This window comes from Mastomys coucha, unplaced genomic scaffold (assembly GCF_008632895.1).
Source record: "Mastomys coucha isolate ucsf_1 unplaced genomic scaffold, UCSF_Mcou_1 pScaffold1, whole genome shotgun sequence".
Taxonomy (NCBI): Eukaryota; Metazoa; Chordata; class Mammalia; order Rodentia; family Muridae; genus Mastomys; species Mastomys coucha.
This window is the reverse complement of record NW_022196891.1, coordinates 57,425,226-57,447,672: the sequence shown is the minus strand read 5'-3', so window position 1 is coordinate 57,447,672 and position 22,447 is coordinate 57,425,226. Positions and strand designations below refer to the sequence as shown.

Genomic DNA, 22,447 nt, shown 5'->3' with positions numbered 1-22,447 from the left:
GTTACACGAATACAAGTGAGGGTTACAAGACAGAAGAGTACCTGGCGGTAAGTCAGCACCATCACCATGAGAATTCCAGAGTCCCTGGTGTCTACTGCGTCTGTAGACGCATGAAGGCTTGGTGGAGTCATTCTTAGGTGAGGCTGTTCCATATTCTGCAAAGTGATAGTTTTTCGGGCCATATCTTGCCTCAAGAGACCCCTTTTAATGAGGAGGTTTTGAAAAAATATTTTATGTGTACGAATTTTTTGTATGTCTGTGTGCCACATGTATGGCTTGTCCCTACAGAAGTCAGAAAAGGATGTCAGATAGCTTGGAGCTGGAGTTGCAGATGGCTGCAAGCCATCATGTAGGTGATGGGAATTACACCCTGGCTCTCTGCAAGGGCCAAAGATACTCTTAACCCCTGAGCCAGCTCTCCAGCCGTAGGAGCGGCTTTTAACTCCCCTTTGAGTACAAACAGTGAGACAGGATGGCTGTATGTTGGTGGGCACACAAACAGCACAGGCACACCCTGCTAGGCACAGAATAATAAACGATTTATTCCTAAACATAAGTAGTGTCACAGTATAAATCGATCAAGGTAAACTAGGACCATATGAGCACATGGGTCTATTAATATAATTATTTTTTATAAGTATTATAAATGTTAATATAATTATTATAAATTATTTATAAATAATGAACTTTGCAGAACTTACAAATATACCAGACTACAGAAAGACTACAAAGTCCCGCATCTAGACCCCACGAAGAGGAAGACATCTGACACTGTCAGAGCAATATCACCGGTGTACACATCAGGAGACTGGCAGTCCTGACTAACCCAGGGCCTTCAGCCCAGCTTAGGCCCCTCAGTTGACACTGCATGGCCAAAGTGTCACTTGGCCATGTACCTGCTTCCCTGTCTGGACACGTCTGTCTATCTGCCCACTCATCAGCTGTAGGCTTTTCAGCTCTGTACCTACTTCTGCCACTTGACTCTACCCTGGGGCCTAAAACACTGAATTTGTAGATTTAAAAAGAAGAAACCAACCCCAATACTATTGCTACTTCAGCGTTTCCTGATTTCAGTTTCAGACTTTGGAGTATTTCACATCAGAGACTTTGAGATCAGGGCAACTCTCCCAGCAACGTCTCTGGTAACATTCTGAATTTGAAGGCAATTTTGAAGCACTCCTATTCTAAGCATTTCAGGTAAGGGATACTCAGCCTGCACTGCAGGCCAAAAAGCTTTCACAGTGGGAGTTTGTTTGTTTGTTTGTTTTTTTTTCAGATTTGCAGGGTTCAGGGTCAAGATCCAAGTCAATTTATTCTGACGCTCTTTCTGTAGTTTGCTGATGGCCAGCTGCCTTATGGGACTGAAAGCCTTCCCTATGCTTACCTTTACTTTACTTTCTTTTTCTTGTAGACATCAGTTATGTTTGGTTAGAACGTACCCCAATGGCCCATTCAAATTAGTTACCTCTTTGTAGACCTTATCTGCAAATACAGTGACATTCTGTGGTACTTTAGAGTTGGACTTCATTTCAACATATAGATGTAGGGAGCCCACGACATTTTCTGAACTGAACTACAAAGAGAGCACCACTCCCAACAGCCCCATTAAGGTTTTTCATAGAATTTGGCAACCTGAAGATTGAGATGGTGGGACAGACCTAATAGAACATATGCATTTAGTATAGGACAGAAGAATTTAGGCATTGTTGGATGCTAACTAACCAAATAGACAAGTAGACCAGAGTAGAGAATGAAGGGGCTAAGCTATGTGTGTATGCAGCCTTGGGAAACGAAAGGGGATGTGAAATACCTGAGGAGGAAATACATATTTTTCTTTACAGATGCCCAGTTCTTTTAGCATCATTTATGGTCTCTAGATATTCATTTGGAAAAAGTATTGACTACTTTTTTTTTTTAACCTTGGACAAAAATACATTTCAGACATATAATAGACCTACATGTGTTAAAATGCAATTTAAAAACCTCTGTAGAACAATATAGCTGACTATCTTCATGACCTAAGGATAGGAGAATGCTTCTTAAATAAGCCACAAACAGAACAAACCATAAAGGGAAATGATGATAAAGTTGAGCAAATTAAAATGAAAAACATCTGCATAATAAAATACCAGACAGAAAGGAACAGAGAAGGGCAACTAAGGAGAAAAAGCCAGCGACATGAGAATATACTGTGCTCCATGCAAACAAATTAGCATGAGATGACACAAAAACCACCTTAAAATATAGTCATTAGTTTGCTAGCACTGGATATAGGGGTTTAAATACCAGTTCAGGATGATGAGAAAAATCATTTCAAACTTGTTATTTTCAAAATTAAGATGTTGGAGAATATGAAAATAAAATGTACATCTGAAAGGAGGTTGTATTTAAGCTTTATATAGTCATGAAATAAAAGTATAAAGAGAACCAGGCATGGTGGCTCATGTCTGTAATCCTAGCTTGTTTGAGGCTAAGGTGGGAAAATTGCCTTGAATTCAAAGCCAGCCTGGAACACAGAATGAATTCTAGGCCATCTTGGGCTACAAAATGAGACTCTGGGGGAGAGGGAGAAGTGAGAGAGATGCACTGGAATAGTTATCCCTCTCAAAACACTATTTCTGCACCTGCATGTTCCAGCATGCATTTGTGCAAGTGTGTGGCGATCTGAGGTCAACTTTGTGTGTCATTGCTCAGCTACTGCCCCCACGCATTAAAAAGCAAGCAAATCGACCAATCACACACTCGCTCACTGGTCTAGAATTCCCTGCGTTCATTGGCTGGCCGGCCAGCCAATCCCAGGGCTCTTCCTGTCTTTGTCTCTCCAATGCTGGGATTACAAGCAGGTGGCACCAAACCTGACTTTTCTTTTCTGGGGATTGAACCAAAGTCCTTGTGCTTGCATGGCACACACGTTATGGGACCGAGCTGCCCTCCAGCCCACAAGCTTCTCTCTCGGAGGGGAGGAAGTATGACGGATAAGACAGCCCATGTAGAGTCTTTTTTTTTTTAAAGGATTTATTATTTATTTTCTGCATTTGAGTACACACTGTAGATGTACAGATAGTTGTGAGCCTTCATCTGGTTATTGGGAATTGACTTTTAGGTCAATTCGGGTCAGCCTTGTTTGCTCAGTCCCTGCTTGCTCCGGCCCAAAGATTTATTTATTATTATAAATAAGTACACTGTAGCTGTCTTCAAATGCATCAGAGGAGGGTGTCAGATCTCATTACAGGTGGTTGTAAGCCACCATGTGGTTCCTGGGATTTGAACTCAGGAAGAGCAGTCAGTGCTCTTACCGGTCTAGCCACCTCACCAGCCCACATGTAGAGTCTTTAATAGTGTTTGTATTTTAATTCTGAAGCTAGGTGGGGGCATTAGCACCGTTTGTTTTCTTCTCTATGTCTTTTCACGGGCTTGAGATATTCCATACCTTTTAAAGGGACCGACTTCAGGTTCAGGCTCTAATGAGAATTACATGTTGACTATGCATTTTGTCTACTTTTTGACACTTTTACAAATTTATACAATAAGAGTTTTGATATCTGAAGGCAAGGATGGGTATGGGACAAACTGGAGCCAGAGGCAGATGGGAGGAGGCAGGGGTGGCGGTGTGTCCGTCTGCAGAGGTACCTACTGGGCTCCTGTCCCTCAGTCACACATGGAACTGCTCCTGTATCACAGATGGCCTCAGATGGGTGACCTCAGCAGTTCCACAGGAAAATCATGTCATTACCGTGGCTTTGCCCTTATGTGGAATGAAACCGTTGCTATAGTGTGGCCTAGCTGTACAAAACAAAATGACAAACACTGGCTAGTAGGCAGAATTAAGGTTATCTTTCCCCAAAGCTTGAACAGCATGGCCTTCGGAGGAATGTTAGAGTTGGGAGCCTGGGACTCAGTGGATAAGATAGATGATGGAATTTTCCTATTGTTACAGCTGTTAGTCATCTTCAGGGAAGGATAGGGGAGTCTCTCATCTTTTTAATTTACATCCTTGAAGTTTGATAGGTATTGCTAGACTTTGGTATAAAAGTTCTTTTTAATCCCTAGAACCAACTTAGAGGGGATTTCCAGTAGTATTCAAATAATGATAAACAGGCAGCCTTGCAAAGGACGAAGGCTCTTTACCGAGTTCCACACTGTAAATATTCCCACAGTGGCCCCAGTTTTACGTGACATCTCTGAGTGTGGCTTTTGAAAGTCCAGGCAGGCTGGCTTCGACACACTACATCAAAGTTCCTTTCTAGCAGAAGTGTGAGCCAGTGTTTCAGGCACAGAGAGGGAGACCACCAGGGCAGAGGAGACTCCTGCATTCACAGACTCCTCCCATTCCCTTTCAATGAAAAGTACTGATTTCCTTGTTCCACTTAGAATATCAAAGCACTCTCTTCAGAGCCAAGCGGTTTTTAGAGGATACCTAAATTCTGTTTTTGTTTAGAAAGGAAGTATAAAAATTGAAATGCTGGTATGTTTCTGGTTGAATTGTAAAAAGGTAGAGCTACTTTGGAAGACATAGAATTAATATATAGTCCAGAACATTATATGCCAAAGTAAATAACCAAAATAGACAAAAATACATATTCACACAAAACTGTATATACAAATGTTCGCATTTACATTATTTATAATAACCCAAGTTGGAACTAGCACAAGTATGAATTAACTAATTAATGGGCAAACAAAATGTGGTGATATATAATGTAGTATACAGTATATAATATGACAAATAACATAATGTAATATTATTCAACCATAAGAAGGTTTGAAATTTCTATGTATGCTACAAGAACAAAACTTGACAACTCTGCTAAATGAAAGAATCCAGACATAAAAGTACATGTACTTCATGATTCCACTAATATGAAGTGTCCAGAAAAGCAAATCCATAGACACAACAGATTAGTAGGTGTGTTAGACAAGAGGAATGAGACACAATTGCTAATATGTTTGGGGTTTCTTCTGGGGTTCCTGACATGTCCTCAAATTAGCTCATGGTAATGACCGTGCAGCCCTATGAATGCACAATTGCTTCAAGCCACTTATAGCACACTTTAAAGATTAATGCAATAGCATATGAATTATACCCCAGTAAAAAAATGTTATATGACTATCGAATGGCTTTGGGGAAAACAGGACAAAAATGTCAATGGGATAACAAACATTTCATTTTGTAAAATTTATAAAACTATTTTGTGATTGTGAATATTACTCATTTTAGTTGATCCTTTCCTGACTCTTGGTCTTATGACTTAGTTGGATCTAGTGATTCTCAACCCAAATGGTCCATTTTAGAACCACAAAGGGAGCTCTTACAGAGCATTGCGCCTGGCTTCCATCCAAGCCCAACTAGATTAGTCTCTGGTTTGTTAGCCACAATGTTGCTGTCTAACTTGGTTAAATCTCCCATTGAGAGGGCTGGGGAGATAGCTCAGCAGTAAAGTGCTTGCCGTGTACGTGCTTGCATGCGCTTGCAATCCTAGTGTAAGGGAAGTGGAGACAGAAGGATTCATGAACTTTACTGGCCAGCCAGCCTGGCCAAATCAGTGAGCCATGGGTCCTATTGAGAAACCTTGTCTCAAAATAACCAGGTGGTTGGCTCTTGAGAAATGAAGACCTCTGGCTTCTACAGACATACAGATACACACACACACACACACACACACACACACACACACACACACACACACCTTATAGCTATTCCTGTGTGTTGACAAGACTTAGGTAATTAAAGAGCAGCCCAGAGTATAGGCAACTCTTGGGCAAATTGTATGGGGATCTTTTAATGAACCCCATGTTCTTCTTAAGTCATGTTGTGATGATTTGTATGAGTTACATTCTATCTGTTTAAAGTATTCATTTAAAAAATACTAATTTTCGGGCTGGTGAGATGGCTCAGCGGGTAAGAGCACCGACTGCTCTTCCAAAGGTCCTGAGTTCAGATCCCAGCAAACCACATGGTGGCTCACAACCACCCATAATGAGATCTGATGCCCTCTTCTAGTGCGTCTGAAGACAGCTACAGTGTACTTATTTATAATAATAAACACATTTTTTAAAAAAATACTAATTTTCACTCATGTGTATGTGTGCATTTTGGGTGCTTGCCATGTGTGTGTGTGTTTGTGTGTTTGTGTCTATCTGTGCACACACATATGCACATGTGCCCACAGAAACTGGGGGTCAGAAGAAGGTATAGAATCCCCTGAAGCCGGAGTCACAGGTGATTGTGAACCTCCCAGGGTCAACGCAGGGATCAAAACTGTGGTCCTCTGGAAGAGCAGAGTCTTCTTGTCCACGGAGCCATCTCTCTGGCCCTTCAAGTATGCATTTTGATGAAACCTGACAGATAATCAGTTCTGTAATAACTTCTATGGTCAATACACAGAGCATTCCCATACCCCACCCAAATATCTGTGGTCCTTTGTAGCCATCTCTTTCCGAGATGTATTAGATATGCATTTGAGAATGTTAGGCAACACTGGGAAGCAAGTCTTGAAAATATAGGTAAGAAAACAGGGGGCAAAACTGCTATATAAAGAGTAAAAAGAAGAAAATCTTTCATATACTGCAATGTTAATTTTCCCAGTCTTTATTGAACATGTGAATAGATATGCACATTTCTCCATGCATGTATTCATTTGCAGGGAAAACATTCGTGATTATCTCTGATGTTGAGAATTATAGGAAATATTAATTTTCTTCTTTTCTATTTTCTGCATTTCCTATTTAGACTATAGCAGTAAATTGCATTTATAATGAAAATAATAATACTTAGAAAATAGCAACCACTGTGCAAGTGATACACAAAGAGCTTCCTAACGAAAGCTGTCATCCCCACTGGGTTTCAGACCCCTAACTGTAAATCCAGCTCTCTGGCCTAACACACCTCAGGCAACTGGCTTGTAGCAAGCACTATTGCCAAAAGAGATTCATAAGAAGATATTGACTTCCAGTGAGATGGCTATCAAAATATATTGACCTAGGAGGAGAAACTATTGATGGGAAAAGAATCAAGGTCTTGCATTGCCTTGAAAAGAAAAAGAAATCCATTTTGCTGGATTCCACATTCTGTTCATTTTTACAGGCAATTTGCACATTTCAAGTCAAAGATTGCCCCATCCTGGGAAACACTTTGAGAAGCTCAAATTTAGAGTTTACTAGGTAGGAAACAAAGAAGAAAAAGACAATCTTGTAGGTACAGAATGAGCATAATTTACAGAATGGGAGAGGGAACATGTGTCAAGAAATCTTGACAATAATGTCTGTTCAGCTTTGGCTTCAGTTCTGTTGGGTTCAGTAGCACACTAGTTAAAGAATTACCTATAGTATGAGATGGAGCATAGCAACCATTTCAAACAGACCAGCTTCAGCTCTCCAAGTGAGACACGACTGATTTAGTCTCCCTTAAAGCCAGTGCACCAGTCTATTACGTTTACCATGATTTCTTAGGACAAATACAACAGGGGGATGACTGTAACTGGAATGCTTTCTTCTACATATTTCTCAAATAAAAGGAGATGATATAATAACATGTTGGTCTAGTTACTTGAACCAGAGACGTATTTTCCAGGTTCTTCTAGAGTGAGCTGTATTTTAGGACTGCCAGACAAAATGATGAGTTGAAATTCATTTCATGTTAAAGCCATCCCCTAGTTGTGTGTATTGTAGTAGCAGTTGTAGTTTTGTGTCGCTGTTGTAGTTTTGTGTTGTATTGTGGTTGTTGTTTGAGACAAAACACTATTTAGCCCTTGCTGTCTTTCATTGTGCAATCCCCTTACTTCTGCCTTCTAATTGCTGGCACTACAAGCCCAGCTCTCGGTACAGGTTCTGATGCAATTTTTCTATTGTTACATCGAAAACATCTCTAAAATGTAGAAATTTCAAATAATCATTGCTTTCTCACTGTTCTGCGTTTGGTGGTTGGATTGGGCTGATCTGGGATTGTCCAGCAGGTACTGGCTGAGTGTCCTCCGATGTCTGGTGTTTCAGTTGGGATGGTCAGGTGGGCCATCTCTCTCTTTTTTCCTTTCATCCTCCAGAGGAATCCTCAGGGAATAACTGGACTTACAGGGTCAAGGAGCACAAATCTTACAGTTATAGTATCTATCCTTTAGCTTCGTCTATAGGGAAAGAGAAGCCAACAGAGCTAATAATTCTGGTTCAAGCAGTAGGTAAACAGACTCATTGTGTGTGAGGAGAAATAGTGGAGAGTCCATTTTCAGCTGTTGTGAACTTAATTGCAGAGAACACAGTGGACCTAAAAGAACAATAAACGTTTGAATTGGACTTTCCTGTGTCTGAGTTATGGACTGCTACTAGATGTGACTTCCATCTCCTTCTGAAGTCTGTGATCTTTGAAGCACATCAATAAACCCAGTTGCTAGTAAGAAATATGATTTTTTTTTGTTGTTATTCTTAAAATAGTTGTGGCTCTAAGAAACAAAATTTCTGAATTCAGAAAATTCTGATATGGGAAAACACCAGGGGTCGTTTATTTAGTAGCTCAGCAATGTCATTAAACCCCACATCCCTTCCATTTATTCCCTTCCTACCTCCTCTTTCCTCCCTCCTCCTCTCTTTCTTAACTGTGTCTCAAGAATAAAGGCTGCCCTTGAACTCCTGGTTCCCATTCTTTTACTTCCTGACTATAGCTGTGATTCCAAGAGTTCCTTCCATTTTCTATTCTGTCTCCCTTGACACTTTTTCTTTGTTTCAGCCAGTACTCTTTCTGGTCAGATATAAGGTGTAAGATATGCCACAATTTTAGGCATTCTATACAGGTGTGTGTGTGTGTGTGTGTGTGTATGTGTAGTTTTCATTGAAATGTTGTTAATATATTCTCCTTTATATATAGTTTACTCTGAATGGATGCCATGTTCTTGCCTGAACTGGTTGTTAGAAACCACTATGGAATTATCCTGGTTGGCTTAGAAGAGTAAAAAACAACTTCCTCTTCTGCTTCTGCCTGTACCAAGATAGGAAGAATTACAGCCACATGCACCCATTGACAGGAACTCAGACATTCTCCTTCCCCATAGTGCTGGACCCTACTCTCTCAAACCATGAGCAAATAAATTTCTCCTCCTCAAGTTCATTTTGTCAGGTATTTAACCACAGCATTTTTGAACTAATAGTAATATAGAAAATTGGTACTGAGAAATGGAGATATTTATCTGACAAAGCTTTAGCATGTGACTCATAGGTATTTTGAACTGTTTTATGGAAGGAATGCTGAAGAGAGTTTGGAGCTGTGGGCTTGAGAAATTCTGGAATGCAATAAGCTGAACTCAACGGAGCCAATCCTAGAAGTTTGAAAGACCAGAATGCCAATAGAAATGCAAATACTAAAGACTATGTTCATGTTGTTTCCGGGGATAGCAACCACTCTACTGGGAACTGGACTGTAGACCATTTTGTTATATTTGGCAAATAATTTGGTTATGCTTTGTGTCCTGAACACATGATTGAAGCTAAATTAAAAACTAATGAACTAAGTTGTTCGGTGAGAGGAACTTTAAGACAATACAACACCCAGGTCATGGACCAGCTGTTGCTTGCTTTATTTGCTGTAATTTACAGTGAGATGGAGAAAGAGCAGAAAATGAGACAGAAAAATATGCAAAATGTGCAGCTTAGCAAGGAAAAAGAGTCCAAACCCAGTTTAAGTTGTGAACAGCATTTATTTGGACAAGTGTCTATAATTGTTGAAGAAATTCATGCCAGGGAGGAGAAACTTTAGACTTTGCACTGTGAAAATAAAAAAAGGTGCCTTGAAGGCAAGACTCCATCCATTAAAATTATCCTAATGCAAATTCATTTGAAAGAAAGATGTCTGAAAAGATAGAGCCCTCAAGGTGCCCTGCTGAATAGGAAAGGCAAGGCTGTTGTGGAAATCAGCTAATAGTGTCTACCACTGTGGCGTTGGCTCAGTTCGTTTGGGGTTTGAGTAATTTGCTTTGTCCTTGGGTATCTTGAGGAACAAATCTAGCAAGATGTGATTCTAGGTAACTTAATACATGCTTTGGATAAATGTTAAAGTAGTGAAGGAGAGCAGGCGCCTCTTTCTCTAGGACTCATACTGAAGTGAAGAGACCTTTGCATGGACAGGCTCGTCTAAGAGCCCTGGGCACGGAAGGTGTCTAAGTGGGATTCTGAGAAGGAATCCTATGATACAATGGGCAATCAGTGTTAAATAAAATCAGCCCAACCTCTATCTTACAGCCTTTGAGAAATCAAAGAATCCCATGTCCCTACCTCTGTCACCAACTTCTGTGACTTCTGTCCTGGGCAGGGCAAATAGACTCTGAATTCTGTCACAGTGTCTTAATCATTTTGTCACCTCCTGCCCTTTAGGCAGTGCTGACCATGATGTGACCCAGTCTTTGGTTTACTTATGTTCCTCAAAGCACTTGAAAAGTGTTGGTGTGTATAGAAAACAATCAAAGTTTGGGGCATTAGAGAGAAACATATAAAATATAAGCAATCTAATATTAAATAGGCACTCTTGCTCTAAAAGTAATTTGATTTTTTTATGTTTGTTTGCTTGTTGTTTGTTTTTCAAGACATGTTTTCTCAGTGTAACATTGGCTGTTGTCCTGGAACTTGTTCTGTAGACCAGGTTGGTCTTGAACTCACAGAGATCTGCCTGCCTCTGACTGCCGAGTGCTGGGATTAAAAGCGTGCATCACCATGATCGATTATTTTATTTTATTTTATTTTGGTTTTTTGAGACAGGGTTTCTCTGTGTAGCCCTGACTGTCCTGGAACTCACTTTGTAGACCAGGCTGGCCTTGAACTCAGAAATCCACCTGCCTCTGCCCCACAAGTGCTAGGATTAAAGGTGTGAGCCACCACTGCCCGGTATGATTGATTATATTAAAGGTTGTTCTTGATGACATCATCCTGCCTAATAAACACAGACAGAGGGGTCTGCATCAACTGTCAAGAACCTGCTTCAGGAAGGAATTAGCAATAGTTAGCAAAACCTATGTGTGAAAGTAGAAGACATGGGCTATATAAAGGTTTCAAAATATATAATTACAAAGGGACAAGCATTCACCTTGGTGAAGTTTGGTGGAGACCACCGGAGATAAGTGACCCAAGATCACACTGCCAAAAGCAGAGTAGCTTGATATCAGAGCCCTCTGATATGACATGGTGAGGACTCCCAGCACACCGCCCAAACTGCAGCCTAACTCTATGAAGAAACAGTAGATAAAAGCAAACAGAGAGTGTTCTGCCGAGTAGCTGACCTCCACTCTCAAAGCTCCACTATTGCGGCTACCAAGGCTGCAGTAGATAAGGTCAGGAGAACAGCTCTAAGGTGAAGAAGGATGAATGCCATGAACTATCCTGGATTGAGTCCTAGGACAAAAACAAAACAAAGCAAAAAAACAAAAAACAAACAAACAACAACAAAAAAACCCAACTAAACCAAACCAAACCAAAACCCAAAAACCAAAACCAAAAACCAAAACAACAACAAAAACCCTTAGAACAAAACAAAACAAAACAAAAAACCCCAACCAACTAACCAACCGACCAAAAAAAAAAAAAAAAAAAAAAAAAAAAAAAACCAAACCAAATTAAAAACACTTTAAAACAATATAAGGAACACTAGAGAAAATGTTCTGGTTTGAATGCAATGTATAAGGCAGATAATCAACCCTATTGTGTCAGTATCGATGGCTGATTTCTGTCATTGTGAGGAAGTTACAGGAGAGTATGTTTCAGCTCAGAGAAACTACTATGCACTGAAATCACTTCTAGTGAAGAAGCTAAGAGGGCAAACCACACCCTTAACTTAGCCTCAAAAGCTTTAGAAGAACATGGGTAGATCAGAATTCTTTATAATATTTTGCCATTTTCCTTTAAGTCTGAAATGACTATGAGATAAAGTAGTTCCACTTGTGCATGTTGTGACTGTGCACTCCTCTGCTGCTGTGCTTGTCCCTGTCACCATGGTGGAGCAATGGCCCTAGAGATGGTAGCACTGCTCTCCCTATCTAAGTGGCCTTGCGCTGTTGTACAAGATGAGCTTCTGTCTTGTTAGACTGCTGCAGTGGGGCACCAAGGAGCTTCCTTCACTGATTCACTCATGCATGTCTACTGAAGGTGTAGAAAGTAGAATAGTGCAGAGAGAAGGAAAGATACTGCTCGTCGGGGAGAACTAGCAAATGGAAATTAAGGATGGGAACACTGTAAGGGGCATCTCGTAGCAGCGGAACCTCCTGAAGGGGGCTTGCACAGTTAAGAAGCAGAAAAGACGATCCAAGGGGGAAGAAAGGTGTTTGGGAACGGGGAACTTCCTGGCCATTTGCCACTTCACCACACTGGTTATTTTTGTGAATGTCTGGTCCTAATTCCTTGGGCAGATAGCAGAACTGGTGTGGTTGTCAGTACAGAAGGGTAGGAAACATCTGGGTTGGTATTTAGTGGGGTTTACAAGAATCAAGTGGATAGTAATCCCAGTACCATCAGCAGCTGATACAGGATCCTCATCTTGTCCTTTGGACTAGTCTACAACCTTAGTGTGCTTCATTTTGTTCAATCTGCCCAATATGGTCAATGTTCCTATTTCAGAGTAAACTGAGGCACAATGCAGTTAAGCCAATGGTCATCTGCCAGTTACAGAAACAAGCTTCAGACTCTAAACTGAAACCCAGGGGAATCCTAAGTGACCGACCCTTTTAGACTTAACACACTCCACTCACGTTCAGCTACTCACTTTTATGACCAATTTTAGAGATCATGTAGCTAAGGGACATATTATTAATATCCAGCAGCTTGGCGGCGGATGACCTGCGCTGTGTGAGTCAAAAGGGAAAACTTGCTTAAGTTTTTTATTTTAGAATTTGGAGGTCACTTTTGCTAGGTCAAATCAGTAGAAATTAGTGGCTCCTCCCCCCTGGGCCCGTGCAAGTGTAAGACCCTTTGATGTCTGCTTTTTGATCTTACTATGCCATCATTTTCTGAACATGTGTCTCACGAAGAGCAAGGATGTTTGGTTATGCATGTGTTGACCCTTGACTACCTCATGTTTCTAGAGTTCTAATTAACCACCTTCCCCTATGCCTCTTGTCTACCCTACTTCTTTACCTCCTAAATATTGCTGAGTCCCATTTTAAGGGATTCAGTAGGATTGAGGCTTCCTTTCTCATGTCCATCCTTAACTGTTGCATTAGTTATTTTCTCCTTGCTAGGATAAAGTACCTGAGAAGTGGGACTTACAGGCAGATGAGTTTATTTTGGCTCACAGTAGTAAAGCCCAGCAAGGCAAGAGAGACATGGCGGTGGGAGTGTATGGAGCCTGGCCATGTGGGATCTGTGATCAGGAAACAGAGAAAGACAAATGCTCTTGTTGCTCATTCAATCGGGGACCCAAGTCTGTGGGACAGAGCCGCTTACATTCAGGGTGGGCCTTTCCTCCTCCGTTAAGCCTCTCTGGAAATATTCTCGCAGATGCACGAAGCAGTTCACCTCTCATGCTCCTAAACCCCATCAAGGTTAAACATCATGACGGACTTTTGCATCAGTGTATCTTTGGATACACTCCCTGACATATAGAGCCCTGACAGATGAGCAGAATGGGCATGGTTCAATAACAAAACTGAAGATAACTCTTTGATCTTTCTTTTCTTTTGTTCTCATTCTTCTCCTTTCCCTCCAGCAATCTGTGATGGCAGAATCAAAGACTGGAACGCCAGGTCACTATCCGTTATATTGTGGATCTACCCTCCGGGATCAATGTTGGGCAGGGCAAGAGAGGCCTGGCAGGAAGGATGAAGCAGGTGGCCTGTGACCCACTGGAGCATCATTGGAAAGATGAAATTCTGAGTGTCTGATAGCAAGAGAAAGCTGTGGCTCAGAAGGGTGCTCACCTTGCCTGGTTAGAGTTCCTGTGTAGCCAGTGTGTGGGAGGCACCTAGGGAGGTGTATGGCAGAGTGGGCTCCATAGCTCCAGGTTGTTCTTGTCCTCAGCCCTATTCAGAGCCCTGCCTCTCACCTGTGAGGTGATGGAGAAGGGGCTGGAGGTGGGTCAAGGCAGGGACTCCCTTGGGAGCTTCTGCTGACTTCTTTCTTATTTTAAGAGCAGCCAGTTCCAGGATGTCTGAAAGATGAAAAAGAGACTTAATAAATATACTTTCAAACCCGAGACTCAGCTCCTGGCCAGGAGACATGCAAACGTTTTAATATCCTTGTTCTGCGTTTACTTAAATGGAAACAGCCCCTGGTATTTTTAGCTGCTGTGTAATCAAAGTAAGAAGGAAAGGGGAATGTATACTTTTTTTCCTTCTCCTAGTTAGAATAAGAGAATGAATTGCTCAATTCTCAACAGAGTCCAGGAAGGGGGGAAAATCCCGGAGTCCCATTGATTGGCTCCTCCTCTGTCGCAGCCTTGATTTAAACCCAGGGAGGGAAGAAGAGGGAGAAGAAATCGAGGGACAGATCAGCATTGAAGTCTACAGTACCAGGACCAGCTCACAGGAGGCAGGAGGGTTGGAAGTGGTGCCCAGCAGCCTCCCAGGTAAGAGTGCCAGCTCCTGAGGCTTTATCATTGATTGGAAGGGGGATGGTCAATGTGGAGAAGATTGTAGGCTGAAGTGCACTTTTGGAAATTCAGGCAAGGTAATATAGATTAAGTTCAAACTATCTCCCAGGATCTGGGAAGCATGTTCTCAGCTGGTATCAAACCCTGCCCTTCCCAAGCCAGGAGGGACCATCCCCCTATCTGCCAAACTCAGTGTGTGGGGCACCAGATTCTACACGGAGCAGTGCGTTTTAGATGAGATGTTTTCTTTAAGTCTATTTGAGTTTCTTCTTACACAGACTTCTCTCTTTGTAATTTCTTGCACGTGTTATAGCTCGTTGTTCTCTTAAAACAGAGCGTTCATTTCGGTTGTGTTTAGGAAACTCTAACTTTCCTGTCTTTGAGATTTTTGTGTGAACTGATAAAGATGATGCTTGCGGACTCCCACGAAGGGGTTCATTGAGTTGTATGTATTTTAATCCTTATGTGTGAGAGGAGACTTTCTCTCCCCCTACTTCTCATATGGTTTACCCTCACAGTGCTTCACAGTGGGCATTTTCAATCACTTCAAGAGTGATGTGGGACACTGGTATTTGAAGGTCTGACTTTTTATTTATAATTTTGTAAGGTGGGAGAGGGCTGGATGAAGAGGGCAGAGGGAGACAGGGCTTCACCCCTAAGGACCAGATTAGCTTATATAACTATTGACAGAATCATAACTTCAACACAGAAATAACAGATTATCCATATCTGTGCAGGTGAGCCATGTCTCTGCCCTGTTGCAGACTCAGGGTGACAGTGACAGTGTCAAGGGAAGACTCAAGAGGAGGTAGCGAGCATCAATACCAGTGTCCTTTCCCTCAGAAACAAAGGAAAAACAGGGCCCGACTTTCTCTCATGCTACTCTGAATTCTTTTAATGTCTTCAAGCACGTTGATTCCCAAAGCAAGGAAACTGGGGCAGATGATTTCCATCCATCTTGTGGCTTCTGGCTTTCATTCTGCTGCTGTGCTGCGGTTTGACATGTAGGGTAGACCAGCTCCTTTCTTCGATGATGCCTGAGGAAATTATACCAGGCCCATGGAAACTTTGCCCCTTCCAGAGCCCTGGCTCCCATAGGATCTGGCTACAGACATGAGGTCATGGTTTAAGTTCTGTTGGAGCATTCGGAACCACCAGTCTGCAAAGCTAATGGTGTTGTGATATCAGGCCTAGCTCTTGATGGTCAGCAGCTTGGCCTGGTTCCACCACAGACGACAGGCAGATGCCAACCAGCTGCCATCTAAATATGTGCATAGCCGATGTGGGTAGAACAGTGTAAATTCCTGGAAATTAGTATTGGCTCTTCAGCTTAATAGAAGGCTAGAACTCTAAAGTTGTTTCAATGTGTGGAAAACCACATTAAACTGAAGAAAGAAATTGTAACTTTCCATTATGAGTCTCTCCTCATTAGCATTCACCTGAAGCAAGTACCCATCTTGGCTGTGGAGAATAGGAATAATTGTTGATCAGCTAACACTTTATCATTTTGGGGACTTGGTTGGTAAAAGAAGGTTCCCAAATTTAGATCTCATGTCTATTTTATCTTCCCGTTGTGGATGAGCTTGGTTCATGGAGGCTAACAGAAAACCTTTCTGTGAGAAATTAATTCATTCCCTCAGGGATAAATGGTCATTTTTGTCTATTGTTCACAGACAGCTTTTAAAGCTCTTGACATAGAAACTGGTATCTAAGGAGTGTTTAGAAAATGGTAGCTACTATTATCATCATTCATTGGGCCCTTTGCAAAAGGCAGATTAAGATTTAGTTGATAAAAGAAAATGAGCCTGTCGAAACTCCTGAAAAAGTAGTTGAGCTTCAGGGCTAAGCTGGGTGCTTCATTCATTGTCTTTTCTGGTGGGTAGGCAACATATATAGACAGAGGGCTTGCTGGATAAGGTGTGAGGACTCTTACAATCACTTCCTAGGGACTCATTCGATGGACCCAGTGAACCAGGAGCACAGGGGCACACAACCTGGAATGTGTCATATAGAGCCACATCTTCACCCTTGACCTGTCTCTCTTCCTGTACAGAGTAACAACTAAGAATATTTGTATTCATTTGGCTCAACTGGAGGCTGACCCAGAGGGAATAGTGCTGCCTCCTATACTAGATTCTCTTGCAAACTGAAGAATGGGAAATGGGGACACTGGTTGTCTGAGGTCTCACATCCAGGATGGGTCATGCCACAGTAGGTTGTTTAGCTCTCCAAGAACTTTATTTCGTAGACCAAGTGCTCTAGTCACAAGACTCAGAACTACTCAGGGGCCAGGCTGTAGACCACTGGCAGACTATGTTCAAGAAGAGTAAAGGAAGGAGTGAAGGTTGCCAATGACATTTGTGACAACAGAACATCCTTAGCCACCCACACCTTCATTTTTCATAGTGCAACAAGGTCTACCCTATTATTTGGGGGGATAGAATATCTTCTTAGTGACTCTACTGGAAATCTACCGTAATACAGCTTTTCTAAGACTCAAAGCAGTATACTCATTTGATTGTGGTTAACCGTTAAGCAGGATGAGGTCATGAAGGAACAGAGAAAGGCCTGAATTTAAGTACAAAGTTCTTTGCCAGTGGCTAGAAGCTGGCAACTGCTCTATTTGATGTAAGTAGTATTTTTTACTGACTCAGTGTGTCTTCCTTTGGAGAGAATGAGGTGACACAAAGGCCATACAGCCCTAAAGAGAAGTCCTTGGGAACTGAGAAACATTCTCTCCTACTAAGGCTTGGTTGACATATACTCTAATGGATAGGGGTCTTGATATTCTCTACTGTTTCCTGCCTTGTGGTGGGAAGTGGCAGAATCTTAGCTCCCTGTGATGAAAATAATTCACCTTCCCAAGCATCAGCTTGCTCTGGCCAAAGGCCAAGCAAATCCGGGCTTCCGTTCCTGATTTATTAATGTTTTGTTGAATACCTGGTATGCCTTGGCTTTCCTTTCATTTCAGAGCCTCTCTCTTGAAGGAAATATAGCAGGAAAGAGGATATTTGGTGTTTTTCTTTCCACATCTACAGTTTATATTGCAGAAAGATGAAGAATCCAGACATGAGGAGTGGATAGACCTGGTGTGTGATTCCAGCTCTGCTGCTTAACTGGTTGAATGCCCTGACCAAATTATTTAACATTTGAGTACTTATGACAAATAATATTATTGACTGACTGTCATCATTTTGAAGATTAATTCAAGCTAATGTTTTTTAATTGTTTGGCCCAGTACCCATCATCTAATAATTACATACAAATTGATTGTCCCTTATTATGTAACTCACAAACTATTTGGCCAGAGCTAGCTATATGTGGCTAGGAAAACAGGAGGGACCTGTGTCATTCTAGCCTCTGCCATCCATGAGATGACAGGCATTCTGGGCTGGGAACAGACTTGGATTTTCACATGGTCTATTTTGGCTAGAAACTAACACCACAGGAGTAGCTGCAGCTACTAATAAGGAAGAGCAGAAAACTCTGGGATGCTAGTGTATCTCAGGCAGATCCAGGGGACCGTCCATCTAGGTCATGCTGAGCGAAGCCTTTCTCATGGTGGCCACAGTGGCAACATTTATTCCTGTCGCTGTCTCAGTCCTCTTCACCGCCCAGTGCTCCTCCTGCAATGCTGCCCAGCTTCAGTGAGACAGTAGTTCCTGGGGGAACCACTGGTTTCCATGGTTTCCTGTGTATAAATGCCCTCTGCCTCATGAATTCCTCCAGCATCTCCCCCACTTTCCATCAGGAGCTACGTCATAATCATCTTTATTCAGAAATGCATCAACTGCTGTTTTTCTGGGTGAACCGTCTGTGGTGTGCCATGCATATTAATAATACAGAGGATGAAGTCATGCCTTCCTCAGGCTGTTCAGCAAGGAGAGACTCTCTCCTGCCATGGGTTGGAGCCAGAGCCAGCAGCTTCCCTTCTTGCTCACACTTCACAGCGCTAGATTGAGGATTTCCCCTGCTTGTCTTCTTTCGAGCAATCACTCTGCCCAGGAAAATCTGAGCTAAACATGTGCAATCCGGGAGGCTGTGATTAGCAAGGACATCTTGTTACAATTCAGGACAGGCGACACAGAGGGCTCCTGGAAGAGCTTCTGGCCCTTCTCATATTGCAGGCTTCAAAAACAAACAATGTCAGACAAGGTTTGGACAGCCTTGCTGTGGTTTATGGCAGGAGTTCCCCATTTTTTTTTTCATTTGTTAGGAACTTCTTTAGGGAAAAAAAAAACCCATCTGCATTCCATTTAGGGCTCAAGAGCAGTGAGCATGTGAAGGGTGGCACTGGATAGTAGGAGTGGGTAGAGAAGTTGACTTTGTTGGCTCTACTGTTGCCCACAGGGGATTCGCGGTAGTACAGATCATGCCTTGCTATACCCACAGTAGGTGCTTGAGTGGACACAGCAGGTCCCAGAAGCGAAGGTCCAAATCTGTGGCCTTGCACTTGGTAGTTACACAAGCAGCAGCAGGTTATGGCCGCCACTCCTCAGCTTCCTGCTTCAGAGTCAAGTGGACATTGTCTTCGGTTGCTTCATCGCTGGGATAGACTTTTGAATGAATCTCTATTCCATATTTTTATTCCACACCGACCCTCCAACTCACTTTGCTCTTGATTCCATCTTCTTACTCACAGAGGTCTCAAGCAGAGTCTCCGGCTTTCCTATTAAATCACTTTGCTGAACTCAAATCCTTTTTCTTGACAGAACCCCCATCTACTCCAGTGCACAGCCTTTCTTCTCCCCGGCTCAGGTTTCACAGATCCACCCGGTATGAATGTCTGTGATGGGTTCATGTATGCCTGGATGTAGTCCTTTCTCTTCTCTCAACTTGTACAACCGTTCTGGCTTTTCCAAGTTGCTTTCTGAGGTACAGGATTATATGGAGAAAAGGGCACCCCTCCACCAAGGACCTGTCATTAAATTGCCACTGGCTAGTCAGGTACCCATCACTTTGCCTGCCACCCAATTCCCTTCATCCTGGTCTCACCCACTTTCCAAACTTTCAGTAGATGCAGAGATGCTTGCTACCCGCTCATTAATGGAATCTCGGCAGTAAGAGATGTCCCCTGACTGTTCCATTTCATTTGGAGAGGGTCCTGGTACCTAAAATATAGAAAGAGCTTGGAAGAGAACTAGTTTCACTGCTATTAATAACACTTGCCTCAGATGACAGGCAGAGTAAGGACTGAGTGGCACACATGAGTCATATGACGACCCCTCTTTTGCAACATAACTAAATGAATATGAAATCCCCATCAAACAAAATAGCTAAGGTTTAAGGATGTGGAAGCTCTTCTTACCCTCAGTGAATTATTACACACTGCACACAAAGAAGTACACTGTACCCCACAAAGAGGTACAGATGTGACAATGAAAGAGCAGCATCTGGGTGCCATTCTGGCTAGTTCTCTGTGGTGACACATCCTTTCAGTTCATCTGATCAAATGAGGGCAGCACCTGAGGTGTTTGCATCAGCAATGCATGTGGGTGTAGACCTAGCACATGAGCACACTCCAGCTCCAGGGGTGAGAGAGGGTAACAGAGAGGGCTAGCAGAAAAGGTAATCTCCTTAGAAATTCTTATTCTCTGGGGGGTTAGTTCATAAGTGGGGATCTTGAGCAGGAACTTAGTAATCTCTGCACTTCCTAGCTGTGGTACTCAGGACAACCTTCTCAACCCCTCCTTATCTGTGCACAAAAGCATGGCATGATGCTGGGCAAGGATCTTAAAGTCAGATTGCTCAGGTTCACAATCTCCTTCTGGGCTGGGGTAGATGTTACCTTGTGATAGAAATGTACATAGTAAGCAAGAGACCCTCTTCTAAGCTTTGAAAGAAAAGCTGCAACACTCTTAGCCCTGTGCCTGCAAATGCGCTTCAGTCTCCCTGTCTTTAAACAGAAGTTAAAAAAAATGTCAGTATAGTTCAGCATGAGGGCACTAGCCTAGCGCACGAAATGTCAAGGTCAATTCTCAGACTTGAAAACTCAGTGGTGTTGACAATGAGGCTGTTGGGATGACTGAACCAGTTAGGGGATGTAAATATTCAGAGTAGTTCCTGTCTCAGAGCAAGCATTCTGTGTGCAGCTATTACCGTTGATCAAAGACATGGCTGACACTCAGGCTCCTATAAACACTAGGGACTACGGAAATGAAAAGCTGGCTTAGGAGAAGTGAGCAGGAGCCCTTCCTGATACTGTGGACACTGTGTGGACACTTAGAATCTGTTAAAAAAGGGTAAGTTCTTTTCAGCCAGTCTTCATGGCATTCTTTGTTGTTTCTCCCCCACTCTGGATCTAGGCCTCCTGGAGTGTCTGATCCCTTTCTCCAAGAATGGGTCTCTGGGGGATGCTTGCCCTCCCCCTGGGATTTCTGCTTGCTTCTGTGCTCCTGGTGGCTTCGGCCCCAGCCACTCCAGAGTTTCCGGGCTGCAGCAACAAAGAACAACAGGTCACTGTTAGCCACACCTACAAGATTGATGTGCCCAAGTCTGCTCTGGTTCAAGTAGAGACGGATCCGCAGTCACTCAGTGACGATGGGACATCACTGTTGGCTCCCGGGGAGGATGGAGAGGAGCAGAACATTATCTTCAGGCACAACATCCGTCTTCAGACACCGCAGAAGAACTGTGACTTGGCGGACAGTGTCCAGGACCTGCTAGCCCGGATGAAAAAGCTGGAGGAAGAGATGGCAGCGCTGAAGGAGCAGTGTAATACCAACCGCTGCTGCCAGGGAGCTGCTGGTGAGGCTACCATCTGGTATTCAGTCTACAAACACTTAGTGTGTGCTGTGTGACGGGTCCTCCACTAGCCTCACAGGGGCTGTGAGATCTTGGTGCATGTCCCTTTCACACTTGGCTTTTTCCAAGGTACAGGCCATATCACTCCTGTTCATTCTCTGATACAGCTCTAGGGGCATCTGGAAACCTAGGCAGAGAGGATTCACCAAGCTGGTCTCCTGGACTAATAACACCAGATGTGAATGATCCCAGGGCTCTTCTGCTGACAGGCCAAATTACTATTAAGGAGGGATGGGAAGGTATAGAAAGGAGAGACAGAAAACCGAATGCGATGTTGAGGAATTCTGTCCAACAAGGCTAGCACAGTTCTGTGAACTAGAGAAGATGTATATTAGAGTCCTGGTCCATAGTAAGTATTCAGAAAACTATAAAGGTTGTATTAGTAATTAAAGTACAAAGAACGACTTTTTTTTCCCAGCTCCATCGTTTAAGAATGTGTCTGCCCAGGTGACAATGGTGCTTTTTATTGTTTTGCTTAAGAGTACCCCTAAATGCCAGGTGTAAAACTAGGGACCAGGGATACACCATTGTGAAGAAGGCAGCATGATAATCCCCCTGCCCGTCCCCTGCCACGTTGGAAGTTTCCTTAGGAAGGGCAGATGATATTCCAGGAGGCAGAAGGCACTGCAATGGCTGGCCTGACCTCCAGCTTCCCCGAGGTCTGTAGGAGAGCCCTGGCCAAATGCCCTGGCTCACCCATCCCTGAGCCTGCGCTACCCTGCAGTTTCTATAGACTCAGTTCACAACCAGCAGTGCTGGGTCCGGCTCCATTCACTGGGATAAGATAAAGTCCTACCTGCTTCTCTCCCTGGAGCACTCCCCCCTCAAGGGAGTTTGGCTGGAGCCAAACAACCAATGAGGACCATTTGCAGTAGTCTTTTTTTTTTTTTGGTTTCCCTGGCTGTCCTGGAACTCACTCTGTAGACCAGGCTGGCCTCGAACTCAGAAATCCACCTGCTTCTGCCTCCCAAGTGCTAGAATTAAAAGCGTGTGCCACCACCGTTCGGCTCATTTGCAGTCCTTTTATAGAAAGAAAAATAACAAAAGTGCTAGTCACCACTATTCACGAGGAAGGAACCCTCTTCTAGGCAA

The 22,447-nt window shown here is 42.9% G+C and overlaps 1 protein-coding gene across 2 annotated transcripts in view; it reads left to right on the top strand.

Annotated features, from left to right (window-relative positions):
- The first annotated feature begins 14,433 nt into the window (after positions 1-14,433).
- The window catches only part of Tnn (tenascin N), a 69,167-nt gene continuing 61,153 nt past the window's right edge, over positions 14,434-22,447 (top strand). The window contains exons 1-2 of one of the 2 annotated variants that reach the window (XM_031342207.1): positions 14,434-14,527; positions 20,857-21,298. In XM_031342207.1, coding sequence (XP_031198067.1) covers positions 20,890-21,298 — 409 coding nt within the window. In that variant the 5' untranslated portion in view covers positions 14,434-14,527; positions 20,857-20,889. The remainder of the gene's footprint in view (positions 14,528-20,856; positions 21,299-22,447) is intronic. The other variant, XM_031342209.1, reaches the window with a different exon arrangement.